Raw genomic sequence first — 18,613 nt, forward strand, 5'->3', positions numbered from 1 at the left:
GCACCGTGAGATTCGTTGATCGCATAGATAATTTGTGGAAGTGGCTCTGCGGTTGTACGCTTACGATGCTCTAGTCTAAAGTAAATCGCGAATCAGTCTTGAACTGACTCACTGGGATATTGTGGGTCGGAACTCGGAATGGTCAAGCTTCACTATTTCTAGCATATCTTCAAGTTAAATTAGTTTATGTGTAAGCAGTTTACACAGCTACAATGGACACTATTGCTTATGTGTAGCCTACTGTAACAAGATAAGAGCAATATGAACATCAGTGTTATTGTGTTTTGTACAAGTGATTGTCAGAAATAGTAGAGAATCCTATTCAGCATTGGTTGGTTCAACAATTTGTTTAAAGAACTGGTTAAAACATAAATAAAGAATTCAGTAATTATATTTTACTCCATGATATACGTCCGGACGCAAGCCCTTGAAGCTCACAGATATTTAATTTCATAATTTATTTTTATCTGACTATTTAATTTTTTTTTTATCCCAACAGTTAATCACCCTGCAAATGCTCCTACTATCATGATTTCACTCGGGTTTCTGGTTTATGCCCATCATGTACGAAGGAGACATTAATTCAGTCCGTTTTTTGAACTTGTTCAACTGATTCGATAAAAGATTCGACTCATAAGAACATAATGTACACAATTCTCTGTCTAACTGAACAGTGTTCAGCACTGTGTTGAAAACATGGCTGAGGAGACAGTGTTAGCGGACACTGGGTAAGTAACCCTTTAAGCACACATTTGCTTAAAAAATGTAAATGGTGTGAATTATATGTGCGTTGCTATTGTTGTCGATTAGTTAGATTTATTCGTTTTCGTTTGCACGCCGTACGCGAACTGTTTGTGTACTGTCAGTGTAGGTGTTTATCAATAAAACCTATAAGGTTGTTGTTATAGGGTATTTGGTTACTTCTTACAATTATTTCTGTCTGTCAATTCTTCTTTCATTAATAAACTCTTTAAATTAATACAAAACTAATATCTAACTAAATTATGAATTGCTTGAATTGTAATACAATTACTACAGTATGTCTTTGATTGACAGCACTTTCACATTCTCTTGGCTTTAGACTGGCTCAGCGTGTACTGATGTTTCTTGGTATTCGTAGTCTCTTCTACAGTGTTTTCTCTTTCTTGGACAAGACAGTGAGGTAAAATGTGTGCAAATGTCCTAATTCAAAAACTAACTCTACTTAGTGCCTCTAAGTTTTGGTCACTTTACAGTGTTCATGTTATTACATAAACTACAGTGTAATCCTAATGAGGAACATATGGCTATACTAAATGTGAACCAATATTCTAAATCAAATTTAAATCTACCAAATCTTTTCCCTCCTATTTATGGAAAATTATAGTGTTTTTAATTGGATTGTTTGGCCAAAGTATTTTATGCAGGTACTGAAGAACATGTTCAGTTTTGTTCAAGTTGATGAAATAAAGTCTTTTGTCTTAAGATAATAGTTTCAGAGATTTTCATTAACTGTCTAAATCATCAATATTTAAATAAAAAAAGAAATTATGAAATCAACGATTTGTTCATTTTAATAATCATGAATCAGTCATTGCTCCTGTCATTGCTCTTGATGACCCCATGGTAAATTAGGGCAATTTCACAGTATATAGCAACAGTCAGGTGTATAGTACTAATTAGTTTTGGTTTCTATTTAGTTTTGGGACGTTTAGCCATATTTTAACATAATATATTATATGTGTAACATGGACACTGTAATGTACAATTTTGTTACAATGTACAATAAGTTATATGAAGTAATTCCTCAAGGTCTAAGGGCTTTTGTCTAGCAGATTTGAAAGCCTGCTTAATATTTCCTGTATGTTATTTATCAATTAGCCTAATTAATGAATTTATTTTGCTCTGAAAGCAGATTTTAACCTGGCATTATTATCATTTAATTTTTGTTGTTGTTGTTGTTGTTGTTGTTGTTGTTGTTGTTGTTGTTGTTGTTGTTGTTGTTGTTGTTGTTGTTGTTGTTGTTGTTGTTGTAAAGAACAAACATTTTCAGCCATCTCATGTTAGTTTCTTTCTAAGTGAAATAAGAATAAGAAGCTCACATGTAATTTTACTGTAGGTCATGGTGGATTAGCGACTGGCTGCCGTCCTGGTGCCCAACATCTCAGAGCCAACTGAAGGAGGCAGAAGAGAGGATGCTGCACTGTGAGTTACATCAACCATTGTCACATCGAAATTTAGACTCCAAACTTTTCAAGTTTTTGTTAGGTATTGCAAATTCTCTCTAGAATTATTTAATAAACATAATTGACGATGATCAGTATACAGAGTTGCAATAATAAGTTTGTGAACTCTTTGTAAAAAATGTCTGGAATGTCTATTTACACCAAAATCAAATAGTTGAATTCTGCCTTGTTGGCGGAGGCTATTTACACTAGCTCCACCCACTATTGTCTGGTTGAGTGAGACAAAACTACAAAAGAAACCCATTTGAAAACAGGAGCAGTGGTGTGGAGAGTAAGGCGGCGTTTACATGGCCATTTTCAACTAAAAACGGAAAACTTTTATGCGTTTTGGCCGTTCATTTACTCAACAACAGTATCATCTCCTTGTAAACTACAAAAACGCGAATTTGTGAAAACGGTGACGTCCTGCGCCTGCGTATTATGTGTTCAATATATAGGCACATAGTTTTTTTTTTACAAAGTGTTATCGCCAGCTGGCCTAGCAGCAGAATACAGCGTTTTTAGTCATTTCCGTGAATCGTGTGAACGGGGATCGTTTTGATAACGTTGTCGTCCGTACGCGAAAAACACGAAGGAAAAACATTTCCTTTTTTAGTACATCGTTGTCTTGTAAACATACCCTCAGGCGTGTGCTGTTATGCGACCAACACAAGTTCGAATCTGCCTTTTTAATAGTGGGAATAAAGTGTTTAACATGTTTTTAATTGACCTGTAATTGAAATTGATTGTGGTGTCCTCATGATCATTGATCGGATGTGCTGGCACTACGGACGAGCTCAACCACGACACATGTAGCTCATATTACTACACTCAAAACCATTTACTGGACCTTCGAGGATACATTTACTGATCAGCAGGTTTAGTATGAACCTCTAACATAGGTGTAGAGGTGTCTTTAGGGATAAGGACAAGTAATGTCCTAATATGGCAGCATCCAATTATGATTTTAGTAAATAATCAAATACACTGAATATGTTGTTATTATTGCTTGCATACTGTTACTACATATAATTACTACAATACACTGAGGTGTAAATAGTATATGCCACTATTGCAATAAGTATACATATCATCGAACTACAATGTGCACACTTAGGGTAAAGAAATACTGCTATTTTCTGTTTGCGTAAATAACATTTAATGCTTTTTGCATACAAATAGTCTTTGCCAAACATATCTGGATTTCTGCATTGATTACTCAAAATAAGGTTTCATCTTAATTTGACTCACAATTGTTGACACACAATCTGACTAAACTAATAAAGCACAAGCGATTATACTTTTCACATTTTCATTAAAATACATCAAGTAATCATTCACATTTGCATTGAGCAGAATTGTAACTGTAATAAAATAAGGTCTGCACTAGATATGAAAATGCTTAGCCTATTTTATTCATGTAGCTAACAAAAACATATTTAAAGAGTGAAGATAATAAACGTATTGATATTAACTTATTTATTTCTAAGTTGGCATGTTTTAGTATGAATATATACTCTATATATATATTTGTGACAGTGTATGTGTGCGGCAAAGTATATGTGTGTGTGTGTGTGTGTGTGTATAATTTTCTACTAAGATGTAACCTTTGCAGATACATTTTCTGTGCCCTTTATAATACAGAAACCTTTTCTTTTTTATTCCTTTCAGACGTCACAAGCAAGTTCTGCAGGCAGTTTGTTCACATATCCAACAAAAACAGACTGTGGACTTTGGTATTTAAGGGGCCAGTGGACAATAAAACCCCTCTGGTTCTGCTACATGGATTTGGGAGTGGTGTGGGATTTTGGGCCTTGAACCTGGACTCTCTCGCTCAGCAGAGGCCCGTTTACGCCTTCGACCTGCTGGGCTTTGGCCAGAGCAGCAGACCTCACTTCAGCACGGACGCCCAGGATGCGGAGCTCCAGTTTGTTGAGTCCATTGAACAGTGGAGGGAGAAACTGGGCCTGGAAAGTATGATTATGTTGGGCCATAACCTGGGAGGATATCTGGCTGCATCCTACGCAATCACATACCCAGATAGGTTTGTAACTAAAAGACAGAAAAGAGTTCAGCTTTAGCGAAATATATATTTATTATGATCCCTTTAATTGAGTGAGGGATACACTTTGTTTACTATGGAAGCACAACAATTAATAAGTAAATATCTACACTAGAGTGTATTTGATTGATTTACAAATGTCATATTGATTGATGAATGGCTGTTGCATCTTTTTTGTGGTCATTTTTGATAATCATAAACATTTTAATGATACTCCTGGCAGAGTTTAACAAATGTCAGAATTTGAGAATTGGCTGCCTTGCATTTCATGAATTTGAATTTGAAATCAATTGGCAATTTAACACAGACACAACAGAGAATTACATTAGACAAAACATAACATATTACATCATTAATTTTGACTAATTCTGCCTATTTATTACTAATTCTGCCTAGATACATTTATCTCATCTAATCGGAATGCTTATTACTGAAGTTAACTGCCAAAACAATTTAATTTATAAAATAAATATTGACATATGTAAATTAGTACATTAGAGCAGTGTGTAAACAAAGTGTTGTTTCTTCCATGGTCCATTACAATTATTAATGTTATCTAATGTTTCTGTAAATACCCCATGTGATGTGAATTAAATCATATATTTTTGCATAATTCATACATAAAAATGAGTTGCATTATTGATAACTAAACCTTAATACAAATTTAAATCTAATTTCAAATCAGCCCCTTGATGAATAGAAGCTCACTTCTGTGTCCTGTTGTGTTGTAACTGTGGCTCTGGATGCAGAACACTGTTTTTCACATCCTTCCTGTTTCCCCATTTCCCACAACCTTTATGTCTGTCAGCAGTTTGACCTCAGAATTTGACTCAAAACTATTTTTGTTAGCATCCGATTTCAACAAGCAGTAGAGTTGCTGCATATTCCATATCGCTTCTATCCTGCCCACAAAGTTATTATTATTTTTTTGTCTCTGGGTATCAGGATGCACAGATTACCCCCTCTAGTCAATAATTGTATTCCTTAAAACTCATCTTTGATCAACAAAATGACATATTTAAAAGTTTTTTCCTTAAAACTAAATTTTCTTCCTGCCATAAAATAGCTTGAATGTAACTTTACACCCTTGCCACATTTAGTATACATAGTTCTATGAATATGCAAATGAGCCCCGCCTCCACTTACTCACACCAGCTCAGAGATCCACTCATTGACGATCCACACGTTAACCTGATTGGTTACAAGGTAGTTAGTGACGTCAGAAACACCAGCGATCTCAAACCGTATTTTTGAGACTGTCTTTGGTTCACTGCAGTTTTAAGGAGAAAATACTCAGCAATGGTGTTGACTTGTGAATTTGCACATGGTCTTAAAGCGCATTAAGAACACCACATAGACATCTAAATAACATTAAATAAACTGAAAGTGAAAAAGTGAAAGTGACACGTGATGGCCAAGTATGGTAACCCATACTTGGAATTTGACCTCTGCATTTAACCCATCCAAGTAAATGCACACACATTAGGAGCAGAGTAGTGAGTAGTGAACACACCCACACACACACTGCAAACGTGGATACACACACCCGGAGCAGCGGGCAGCCTTGAGGGGCGCCCGGGGAGCGATTGAGGGTTAGGTGCCTTGCTCAAGGACACCTCAGTCATATTCCTGTCGGTACTGGAATCCAACCAGCAACCTTTGGGTCACCAGTCCAACTCTGTTACCATTAGGCCATGACTGCCCCCAAAAAAAGCTTGATTGTCACCACAGGGGGACTTAAAAAATGACATTTGGTCAGTGTAACTAGTTGTAGCTAGGTGTAACTCCATTTAGTTGTGATTCAATTGAAAATATGCTACAGATATATTACAGTTTGTCCTTCTCTTTACCCACTGTCCAGAGTAAAGCACCTGATTCTGGTGGAACCGTGGGGTTTTCCAGAACGTCCTGACCCAGGTGACCAAGATAGGCCCATTCCTGTGTGGATCAAAGTGTTAGGGGCAATGCTGAGCCCATTCAACCCTCTCGCTGGTCTCAGATTGGCTGGACCTTTAGGTAAGATTTACTCTAATCTGAGAGTGCAAATCAAACGTAATAAAAGTATTAATGAGAAAAAGAGAAATTACAGCTTAAGGCTCAAGATGTGCTTGTGTATCTTAAATGATGTGGAACACCATTTGATAAAGATTGTCAGTAATGAAACCCAGGGACAGATTTAGCCAAGACGTCGCACTTCCAATTTCACTTTAACGATTCACTCAGTAATTGGAGCATGTCTTTTTTCATTCGTCATACTTGTCTCATATCGCATACCTTAACCACATTGCCTTCTGTGTATATGCTTCAATTGTTTTGCAAGAACAAATTGGCTTTGGAAAAAATCCTAGAATTATCAAGGATCTGAAAATTTGTGTTTTGAATTTCATAGATTAATATTAATGATGTTCCACTCATATTTTACCAAGCTAGCTTTTTAATATCTCATCTAAGATCATATTTCATATCTCTTTCTGTCTTTTCCTTTTTTCTACACTGATAATTTCAGTGTAATGTTCAATAGATCCAAAAATGATGTGTCATCTCAGTGTTTTTGAGTGCTAGTTTAGTATAAAAGTACCCAGTATTTTTAACCAAAACCTCATACCCAGAAACCCCCTGACTCAGGATAGTTTTGATCATACACAAGCCCAGATGGAATCTTCTGACTTTTACATTTTATGGGCTGATTTTTTTGGGAAATCTACAGAATTATGTGGAATGGATATTAAAGGGATAGTTCAACCACAAATTTTAATTCTGTCATTAATTACTCATTGTCATTCCAAACCCATAAGACTTTCACTCATCTTCAGTACACAAATGAAGATCTTTTTAATGAAATCTTAGAGCTTTCTGTCCCTCCATTGACAGCTACGCCACTACCACTTTGACGTTTCAAAAAGTTCATAAATAAATCATAAAACTTATCCATATTAATTGAGCGGTTTAGTCCAAATTTTCTAAAGAGACACAATCGTGAATATGATGAACAGATTTAATTTAAGCATTTTAACATTGTTCATCGAACATAAACAGAAGCTCAACCAAACCTGCCCGGCGTGCAATAATGAACCTCATTGGTTCTTGCAGAAGCTCAAACGTGCTGCGTAACACGAGAATGAACCTCATTGGTTCTTGCAGAAGCTCAAACGTGCTGCGTAACATGAGAATGAACCTCATTGGTTCTTGCAGAAGCTCAAACGTGCTGCGTAACACGAGAATGAACCTCATTGGTTCTTGCAGAAGCTCAAACGTGCTGCGTAACATGAGAATGAACCTCATTGGTTCTTGCAGAAGCTCAAACGTGCTGCGTAACACGAGAATGAACCTCATTGGTTCTTGCAGAAGCTCAAACGTGCTGCGTAACACGAGAATGAACCTCATTGGTTCTTGCAGAAGCTCAAACGTGCTGCGTAACACGAGAATGAACCCCATTGGTTCTTGCAGAAGCTCAAACGTGCTGCGTAACACGAGAATGAACCTCATTGGTTCTTGCAGAAGCTCAAACGTGCTGCGTAACACGAGAATGAACCTCATTGGTTCTTGCAGAAGCTCAAACGTGCTGCGTAACACGAGAATGAACCTCATTGGTTCTTGCAGAAGCTCAAACGTGCTGCGTAACATGAGAATGAACCTCATTGGTTCTTGCAGAAGCTCAAACGTGCTGCGTAACACGAGAATGAACCCCATTGGTTCTTGCAGAAGCTCAAACGTGCTGCGTAACACGAGAATGAACCTCATTGGTTCTTGCAGAAGCTCAAACGTGCTGCGTAACACGAGAATGAACCTCATTGGTTCTTGCAGAAGCTCAAACGTGCTACGTAACACGAGAATGAACCTCATTGGTTCTTGCAGAAGCTCAAACGTGCTGCGTAACACGAGAATGAACCCCATTGGTTCTTGCAGAAGCTCAAACGTGCTGCGTAACACGAGAATGAACCTCATTGGTTCTTGCAGAAGCTCAAACGTGCTGCGTAACACGAGAATGAACCTCATTGGTTCTTGCAGAAGCTCAAACGTGCTGCGTAACCCGAGAATGAACCTCATTGCAAGCATACTTGAGCATCCATTTACCACAACTGATGTGTAAGTTGATGAATTTTTATATGAGGATAAAAGCCTAAATTCAATATGTTCATCATATAATAAAGCGATCGAGTCTCTTCGGAAAATTTAGACTAAACCGCTAAATTCATATGGATTCGGTTTATGATCTCTTTATGAACTTTTTGAATCGTTAAAGTTGTAGTTGCGTGGCTGTCAACGGAGGGACAGAAATCTCTGATTTCATCCAAAAGATCTTAATTTGTGTTCCGAAGATAAATGAAAGTCTTACGGGTTTGGAATGACATGAGAGTGAGAAATTAATGACAGAATTAAAATTTTCGGGTGAACTGTCCATCTAGCATAGTGAAAAGTGTTAAATGGAGCTAAGCTATTATTTATAGCTGAAAGATACCAAAAAAAATCTAATCATCCAGAATATGTAATAAACAAAACAAAATAGTGATGTGCAGTGGTGGCTGGTGGGCTTTTTAATAAAGGAGGCACACTAAATCTGAGAACCCGGATTATAGATTTTTTTTAATTAACTGCTTAAAATGTTTTTTAGATGTAATAAAATTACATTACACATACACAGCAAGACAATATAAATAGAATTTCACTTTCCTATCATAAAATCCATCCTACAGTATTGTTCTTTCTCACACCTTCTGCTATTTAATGAAAATGATTGCTGGATGTCAAGCCTAGACATAGCCTTTCGAAAACCGGGACACCTTTTGTATATCAGGGAGAGTTTATAAATTTCCCGGGACAGGTTGTTAAAAAGAAGAACAATCCCGGAAAAAACGGGACGTGTGGCAACAGTAGCTACAACAGTTTCACAGCGATTTCAATATCCTAACTATAATTAGCCTATTGCCCAATCATATTTCGGCTATCATGAGATATCATGTTACAGTTATAGCCTATAGGCTGTGAACTAACATGAACAAACAATGAACAGCTGTATTTTTATTAACTAACATTAACAAATACAGTAACAAATGTATCGCTCATGGTTAGTTCATGTTAGTCATTAACTAATGTTAACTAATGAACCTTGTCTGCATTGTTCCGTGAACACAGCATGCTATAAGTCAACTTCCTATAATAACAGCCAAATAGTCACAAATCTCAAGTTAAGTATTAAATCAACCATGCATAATCAACTACGACACACTCACACACATATTGCATATCAGTGTCAAATGCATAATTTACACCACGTCTGGTGCAACTTACGAAGAGTAATAAAACCAACTGGCCTACTCACGTTCTTAATACAGCTGAAGTCGACGTTTTTGGGATTGGAATCTCATGAGTTTCTCTTTCCATTCGTTTCTGAATAGGCAAAACCGAGCACGTCGCGTCGCTATAACTTTACCGAGATGCTGCGGTCAGAGCGGCTCAGCGGGAAACCCCTTTTTTGTAAACAATCAGTCAAACTTCCGGGAGTTTTTTTTTATAAGATTAGCCTATGAGTCAAACATTGCACTTAAATACACATCAATAAATATATAAATACTGCACGTAAATTATTATTATTATTATTAAAATAATTTTTTAAATGCAAATTGGATGGAGGGGGGGCACAGGAGCTCTCTAGGTGGGCCCGGCCCCCTAAGGCCCGCCCATAGCGCCGGCCTTGGGCATGGGTCTTCCCAATTTGAATGTATAGCTTTTGCTCGAATGGTAGCTTGGTATATTTTTGGAAAATATTCAATATTTCTATAATTCATAATTAGGTTGTAATAGAGAATAGATTATCAGCTGGAGCAGTTCAAACTAATATCACATGTTTTCTACAGTGATTAGTTGTTATACTAAGAGAGGCTAATCACCTCTGTGATGCTGAGAAAGTGAAATACTCATTGGTGAATGGCTAATTTTCTTTTACCAACGGAGGCAAGAATCTCTGGTTATGGATTGCGCCACCCCTCCTCCCCTTCTCGGTCTAATCAGAATCGCCTTAGCAATCACATCGGCATATTCGGCATGTTCATGGGGAAAAGCAGCGGAAAAGCAAACAACCGGTAGCTCCAATTTCAGTCATATTTTATGGTCTGCAGTGGTGAAATAAAAACAAGAAATACACATACTGAACACATAACGACACAACACGTTTATTAACATTAAATTATTCTTTCATTTTCCACCTCAAAATTTCGAGTGGGCTGTGCCTCCCTTGCCTCCCCTGACAAGCCGCCTCTGGTCATGTGTAGAACTTTGTGAGTGATGGACGTTCCAATTCCCTTGAAATCTGCAGAGCATTCTGTCAAGTTCTGTAGGATTCTGAAGGGGGCTGGATATTAGTCACTGACAATGGGAACATGTGACACATGAACTAAAGAACTAATGATAGGATGAAAATTTTATAGGGGATCCATCATTTTAGGATAGATCGATTTTCGGTGGATTTTCACTTTTTAGCTTTTTTCAGATGTGTGTTTTGCATTTCCTGTAGGTCCCACTCTTGTGCAGACTCTGAGACCAGACTTCAAAAAGAAATTTGCGGCTATGTTTAATGACAATAGAGTCACAGAATATATCTTCCATCTTAATGTCCAAAGTCCAAGGTACCAAATCTATCTATCTATCTATCTATCTATCTATCTATCTATCTATCTATCTATCTATCTATCTATCTATCTATCTATCTATCTATCTATCTATCTATCTATCTATCTATCTATCCATCTCATTCTTTCTCTCTCTCCCTCTCCCTTATGCTTTTTGTTGTGAATGGCTTTGATATATGTGTGAAAGTTGAAATCCTCATAACGGTCTGCTGTTTATTTTTTTATTATGATCCTAATATTTTAGCGGTGAAACAGCCTATAAAAACATGACCATTCCGTATGGCTGGGCAAAGAGGCCCATGCTGCAGAGAATTGGCCTGATTCACAGCGACATCCCCATTACGGTGATCTATGGCTCACGCTCCAGCATAGATGGCCACTCCGGCAATTCAATCAAAGAAATGAGGCCAAACTCCCATGTAGAGATCATTGTGAGTTCTCCATTCACTGCTCTGCACACACTGCCACTCAGAGAAACTTTTCTCACTATTTTCTGATAACAGCTTGATGAACTATGAAAACATACTGCAACTTTGCAACATCTGTATGATATCATACAGCAATGCATTGGAACACGTGGTTGCCCACATTTACATGTCAGCAATGCCTGTTTGGCATTCAAAAATGGTGTCCCACCTAGTCACAGTGAGGTAATGAGAAAGCCAGGCTGTGCTGTTCTTGTCAGACGACCCTTTTACAAAATATTAATATTGTTTTCAGGGTCTACTAGGATAGGCCTATATTTTCATGCTTGAATGTTCAAAAACCTTATTTTTCAAGTCTGTTTCAGAAATGTCATTCCCGTTAGATCGAAAAATCATGGTCATGGTGACAACACACAACTAACGCAACTCAACAAGGCCTCGACCCCTTTTTTTTGCGAATACATTGGCGGGTAAATATTTAATTGAGGAATATTGTGACATATTGTTGCATTCCGGACTACAATCGAGGCATTTCAGGGAGTTCAGAAGTTGACAGTATGACTATTTTTAGCACAATAAAAGGTATTATAGGTGGACCTCAGGACCTCATGCTATGACCCGTTTGGGCATGATGATGGGCAAGATATCCTTCATGGGATTTCACAGACATTTGGAGCTTTGCCTGGATGGCATAGCTTCCACAAATAATTTCTTAATTCCAGTGGGAGTTCTTTTGCATGAATTCTAATGTTGAGAGCAAGCAGTGTAGAAAAAGTACAATTTGAATTGGCAGGCAGCACAAAAACAAAATTATTTGTACAATGATTGTGTTTGTGTTCCACACTGACTCCTCTCACCACCACAAAACTGAGCTAATTATTCTAATTCTGAAATGGCATTGTGTAATCTTCAAATTATTAAGGATGTTAAAGCCAAGTGAAAATATTGCAACATTTTATATAACAATCTGTGGAACTGGTTCAAAATAAACACCTACATTTTATTATGGCTCTTCTGGTATACACTGATTATTTTCTTGGTTATCTTAGTCAATGTCTGTCTGCTTTTAACTAATGTTAAACTTCTTATTGGCTTGCATTGGTTTTAGGCCATACGAGGTGCAGGACACTATGTGTATGCTGATCAGCCAGAGGATTTCAACCAGAAGATACTTCGTGTCTGTGAAACGATAAACTGAAGAGTGATGATGAAGGAACTTTTCTTCTGGAACTATCCAAACATGGCTTTCTGCAGAGCTGTGTTTCTCCACATGCACACACTCTCATGCGTGTCAGCAAATTATCTTTGTTGAGTCCTATATTGGGATCGGAGAGTTTGGAGGCCAGTTTGCTTGTTTTGCAACACTACTGAACCTATTTTTTTTTGTCCTAAATAACAAATTTCCATGTCACATAATCATGATGATATAATAATGTGAAAAATTAGTTTTTTTCATCTGTTTATCTTTGATGTGGATAAAAATATATTATAATAATTGTGCATTATTATGACAATCGATAACATTTTGTGGTACATACACTAAGGTATTTAGTGACCATAGACCTGTAACTGAGAGCAATTAGGCACTTTAATTAACTTAAATTTCCAATACATGTAACCCTATTCATTTAAAAAAAATGAACCTTTATCAGAATGTGAGACGGTAGTGATTATGTTTTATTGCTTTTGAAGCCTTTTCGTATTTTTCTACCTCATGAATCTGTAAAAGATTCTTTGTTAGGATCAGAAGGGAGGCAGACGGGTGGATCAACAGAAAGCATGTATATCCTCCGGTCATGCAGTTCACATGTAGCACTTCACTTATTGTAACCTGTTATGAGAAGATTCTTATGTATAATTGCCACAAAATCTTTTAAAGTGCCTCAATTTCCAAAATACGTGCACATTTTGTAATATCCTCGACCATTTAAAGTCCATCTTGCCTTTATCTTAGCCTGTAGGCTGGTGTTTTCACAAAATTGAAATGGTACTGAGCCCCAGGTCACAGTTTAAGTCTTCAGGCAAAATAAATGCAACATGCCTCAGGGCAAAGTCAATATACTGTAAAAGCATTCAGTGCTAAATAGCCATTATTTTGTAAGGAAAGGTTATTTTAGTATCATTATTATTGTTTTGAATGAAATTGAGGCTGTCTTAAAGATTTTGTGAATAATAATTGTTTTGAATTTATATTTTTCATGTGTGAACTTGATGTCTATTGTTAATTTTAATAATAATAAACTAATTTTCTGAGTCTGAATACAGCTGTCCCCTGTCTTAAAGGTCATATACAGTAAAACACCCTCATCATATGACTCACTGTGGCCAGACTGTTGTCTGGAAACCGCGATGACACAGCAGGTGGAAAACGCTCTCCTGAAAATTTATATTATACATTAAATGATGTTTTACCTCACTCATGGCATTGATAAATAGCATTCCTTACAAATGTGCAACCCTATTTTTGTAGACTCTCCATTTGCATAAATATTTCTTAGACTGTCACTACTGGTTCGATATGTTCTCTGTGAGACGATACATGGTCGCCATTCTGAAAGTCTGCACATAATGTCTGTTCATATCCACAAGAGGGCACAATGTAACACTGCAGGGAAGTTACCGCCCTGCACCACCCCCACCAACACCAACACTCTCACGCACACACACACACACACACACACACACACACACACACACTTAGTCCATGCAGTTAAATCACAGGCACTTACTGACACTGACAATAGAGTCAATGCAGTTAAGCATCAAGGGCAATGTTAAGCCATCATAACATCCGCTACATCAATAATATGACCCTCCAGCTCAACCCACAGGAAGCACTTTACAACTCCACTTCCTGTGCATGTGGTAATGGTGAATAAGCAAGAGTGCTTTGCTGAATTAAAGAAAAAAAGCACATTTTAGCAATGTACTTATACTTTTTTGTTTTGTAGTGCATGGATTCTCAAATAATGCATTATTACAAAATGATCGCTGATAACGGATGTTCTGGGAAACCTCCGTTCCTAACATAATGGAACAGTCTATGTGTGCTAGTTTACTCAATGACAACAATACACAGACAAGTGCATGCATTATTACGTATTATGTAATATTATTACAATTTTACAGTAAAACTGTTCTATTTTAATGTGTTTTAAATGATCATTTATTCCTGTAATGGCAAATTTCATCAGCCATTACTCCAGTCTTCAGAGTCACATGATCCTACAGAAAACATTCTAATATTGTGTTATGATGTTCAAGGAACTTTTCTTATTATTATTATCAATGTTGTGCTGCTTAATATTTCGGTGGAAACCACTATTATCCAGGATTCTTTGTTGACTAGAAAAAGAAGAGAATTTATTTGAAATAAAAACCTTTGCAACTTTACTGTCACTTTTGATCAATGTAATGTGTCCTTGCTGAATAAATGTAATAAGTCCATTCAAAGGACTTCCAAAGGAGTACGTCTGCAATCAAAGTCAGTGATTTACCTAGTAACTCAAATATTTCTCATCAAATTCTTCTAAATTATCTGAGCTATGCTATTCACATTAATTTCTTCCAGATTGGAGAATTGAAGTATAGACTTAAAGAGGTAAAAAAGGCATTTTTAAAATATATTTGTGTTTTGTTGACCATACAATGAAAGTCAGTGGCTTAGAGTGTTGTTTAAGGCCCCATTGACTTTCACTGTATGGACAAAAATAGCTGAATAGTTTAATCAAGTGTGTAATTGGATGGGATGCTTGCCAAAATCCAATTGCACTTCAAATAATTTTTATCTAAAGATGGTTTCTGTCATTTTTAGGTATAGTTTTAATCATGCTGACGTATGTTCAAATGTTCATTTTTCCAATACGTTTGGTTTTAGTTAGTATTCGATGCTATTAAAACGGGGTGCAACGTCATGATTGACAGCTGTCCTTGTGTAATGAAGGGTGAACTCAAGAAACAATGGGAGAGCTGGATGCAAATGCACAACAATTTAATAACAAAATAAACCAACCCATAACAGGGAACCAAGAACAGAATGAGAAAGACCAAACATACATCCATATAGGACAAGACCTGACAAAGACCACATGAACCACAGGGTTTAAATACACATGGGCAAACAAGCTTAACAAATTTGCAAGACACACCTGGGGAAGACTAATCAACATGAAAAACTACAAAGAACTACAAAACATGGCACAGAACAGGAAATAACAAAGGTCCACACAAGACAAGGGGAACACAAGACAATGTGTAAAATGTGGAATCATGACAGCGTGTGATTGAGTCAGCGGGAGCAGGATCTTGACACCGCGGCTCCACCTCAGGATCACTGCGCAGTCTCAGACTCAATGACGTAATCGGCAACGACCATTTCTGGGATATTTTGGCTTCATTTTTCTACAGGGGAAGGGTTGAAATTTTCTTCAACATCTTTATTTTGTGGGTTTCACAGAAGAAAAACAATAATACAGGTTTGGAACAACATGATGGTGAATAGATGATGACAGAATTTTCATTTTTGGGTGAACTATCCCTTTAAGACGACGTCAAGTCAAGTCACCTTTATTTATATAGGCTAGTGCTTTATACAATACAGATTGTTTTAAAGCAGCTTTACAGAGATAAACATGAAAATACTTATTCAGTGATGCAAACAGATTTCAATTCTGCTGTAAACAGTTATTATTCAGTTGAAATCAGTTCAGTGTTGATTCAATTTGGTTCAATAACTGTGTAAAAGATAATTTATTATGGAAAGAGTTTCATTCGTCTATAAAGCAGCTCTGGAGAAAACAGTGATGTCATCATCCAGCTCAGTTCAGTTCTCATCCTATAGTGTCAGTGCGGGCAAATCAACAATAGACTATAACAGAATATTAAGTGTCACCAATGTTCCCTCATAATGTACGTGTATAGCTAGGTTATAGATATACACACCTTATGAGCGCATTTTTTATCATTGAAAAAACACCATCTATTGTGCACCTCTCTTGTAAATGTGTTAAAGCATTTTTCATATTGTTCATGCACCAGACTGCGTGGTATTTACCCAATGCGATAAGCTATGTAGTTTACTTTTTAAGAACACCTGAGATGTGTCATACCGCACACAGAAGCCATACGAGAGTTCATTTTCGATCTCCTCTCTGAGTCACATACAGATATGAGGTTAATCTGTGGGAGTGTGTTTTGCTGTCTTGAGGTATACGAGAGCAACAGAGAGGGAGGAGATGCAGTGCACTATGGGTCGTCTCAGCACACGGCCGGAGGAGGTCTTCACACAGCCCTCGGCAGACAGGGCTCTGGTGGGTTGCTAGGAGACCAGCCCGGCGCCTATATTAAATCTAATTTATTAAATTCCCCCTTCTCTCACGCCGATTTCTCACCATCTCTCTCTCTCTCTCTCTCTCTCTCTCTCTCTCTCTCTCTCTCTCTCTCTCTCTCTCTCTCTCTCTCTCTCTCTCTCTCTCTCTCTCTCTCTCTCTCTCTCTCTCTCTGCATAGGCACCATACACACAGAACTGCAATAGTGTTACAGCGCCATGATGCAAAAATTCACATGATGACACCACTTCCACTAGGTTTTAGAGTATGACTTATTTTAAGCTATACATTTGTATTTATAATAGTAGTCAGATTGAGATCAGATTGAGATTGAGATGTTGTTTGTAAAGTTGGTATGAAAGTTATATTCAGTCTGTTTTTTAAATGCATGTTTTCGATCTTTTTGTGAACGATCCAATCCGTTTCTTTTTTTTTTTTTTTTTTTTACATTTTTAATCAGAATGTCTTAGCTCGATCCCTGATCTTACTGTCGATTCTGCATTCAGATCTGCCTTCACCTATCCAACATCAACAGACAGAGACTGTAGAACCAATTTTTCAATAATCCACTTCACTCGAGTGTACGTCACAAATACGGATGAAAAGATACTTCTATAACATTGCAACTTTAAAGAATGCACACAGTATTAAAATCCTGGCCGATAATGATAATTATTTAAGTTTTTGGTATATAACCAATAAATTGCAGATAAAATGCTACTTGGTTGACAGATCTCTGAGATGCAGTTTAAATTGTCAAATGTCAGGTATACCCTATGTTATGGGATCAAAATGTCCCCTCAAAGATGGGGACATTTTTTGGTTCCCATGAGGAAAACAGCTTATAAATCATACTAAGTGATGTTTTTTGAAAATATAAAAATGCAGAAAGTTTTCTGTGATGGGTATATTGTTAGGGGATAGAATATACAGTTTGTGCAGTATACAAATCATTATGTATATGGAATGTCCGCATAAAACATGACAACATGACAAACATGGTCAACATCATTGACCTCCCAGTCTGAATTCATGTATATCTCACATAATAATCGCATCTTTTTTTAAAAATAAGGCAGTGATCTCACACCAGACTAGAGCCATCATGGTGCTGAGAAAAAAAAAAGACTAAAATGGCATTAATTTGAATCCTCTGCTCAAAACCCAGCAGTAAAACATCACAATATAATTTTCTTTAAAAATAGAGACAGAGAGAAGGATAAAATGTTTGTAAATCTCAGGAGGAATGGAGAGAGTCTGTATTCTCGATGTTCATATGTCTATTCATTTATTTAGACCCTCATTAGTTAATGCCTCAGTGATTGCTTCCTGTGGTCCACAAGGAGCCAATTATTAGGCATCACAGACAGGAAATGACAGAATGTGGTATCACTGGGGGGATTTTAAAAACCAAAAATGTATGGATAGCAACTATAATAGTCCACTAACATGAGTAGTCTCTTTGCCTCTCTGACTATGATGTGTCTTATGCAGCTGGGGATTTTTCATTCTGATTAATAAATTATCGAACGCCAAGTAGGGTCCGTGTTCTCATTTCTGCCTGTCACCTCTCCACAGCGTGACTGAGGCAAATTACAGGCAATAAATATCCTAACATTCTTCCTAAAAGTCTCTTCAAACACAGCAGACGCGAGTTACATGGAAGGAGACTCGTAAAAGCTGCTGCTCTCATTATCAGTAAATGAGGTTATCGTGCTAAAATAAATTGTGATTTGAAATGTTCGCATAACCACAGAGCAATTTGTTCATAATAATTTGATTTTCAAACAAAATAGCAACATGGAAAATGTTGGTAAGATGACAAGTCATTACAATTACACAAAGCCATTAAGATTAAATAATGTTTCTCTCTGGTAGTTAAATGAGAACTAATTAAAGAAAATAAAACTGTAAGAGGTGCGGTCACACTACAGTCATACAGTATGTCACTCCTTGCCTTGTCTTTTTT

General features: G+C 37.0%; 1 protein-coding gene across 2 annotated transcripts; it reads left to right on the plus strand.

Annotated features, from left to right (window-relative positions):
- The first annotated feature begins 627 nt into the window (after positions 1 to 627).
- Positions 628 to 13,577, plus strand: abhd5a (abhydrolase domain containing 5, lysophosphatidic acid acyltransferase a). Of its 2 annotated transcripts, XM_077208128.1 has the most exons (8): positions 628 to 728; positions 1,082 to 1,162; positions 2,099 to 2,184; positions 3,876 to 4,248; positions 6,128 to 6,282; positions 10,778 to 10,889; positions 11,137 to 11,323; positions 12,426 to 13,577. In XM_077208128.1, the coding sequence occupies exons 1-8, from the start codon at positions 697 to 699 to the stop codon at positions 12,513 to 12,515; spliced, it is 1,116 nt and encodes a 371-aa protein (XP_077064243.1). In that variant the 5' UTR covers positions 628 to 696; the 3' UTR covers positions 12,516 to 13,577. The 2 variants fall into 2 exon arrangements, with proteins under 2 accessions (XP_077064243.1, XP_077064251.1); XM_077208136.1 differs by lacking the exon at positions 1,082 to 1,162.
- The last annotated feature ends 5,036 nt before the right edge of the window (positions 13,578 to 18,613 follow it).

The sequence above is a fragment of the Siphateles boraxobius genome, unplaced genomic scaffold, assembly GCF_051911475.1.
Source record: "Siphateles boraxobius isolate OS27281-9 unplaced genomic scaffold, OSU_SipBor_1 12, whole genome shotgun sequence".
In the NCBI taxonomy this organism is placed as follows: domain Eukaryota; kingdom Metazoa; phylum Chordata; class Actinopteri; order Cypriniformes; family Leuciscidae; genus Siphateles; species Siphateles boraxobius.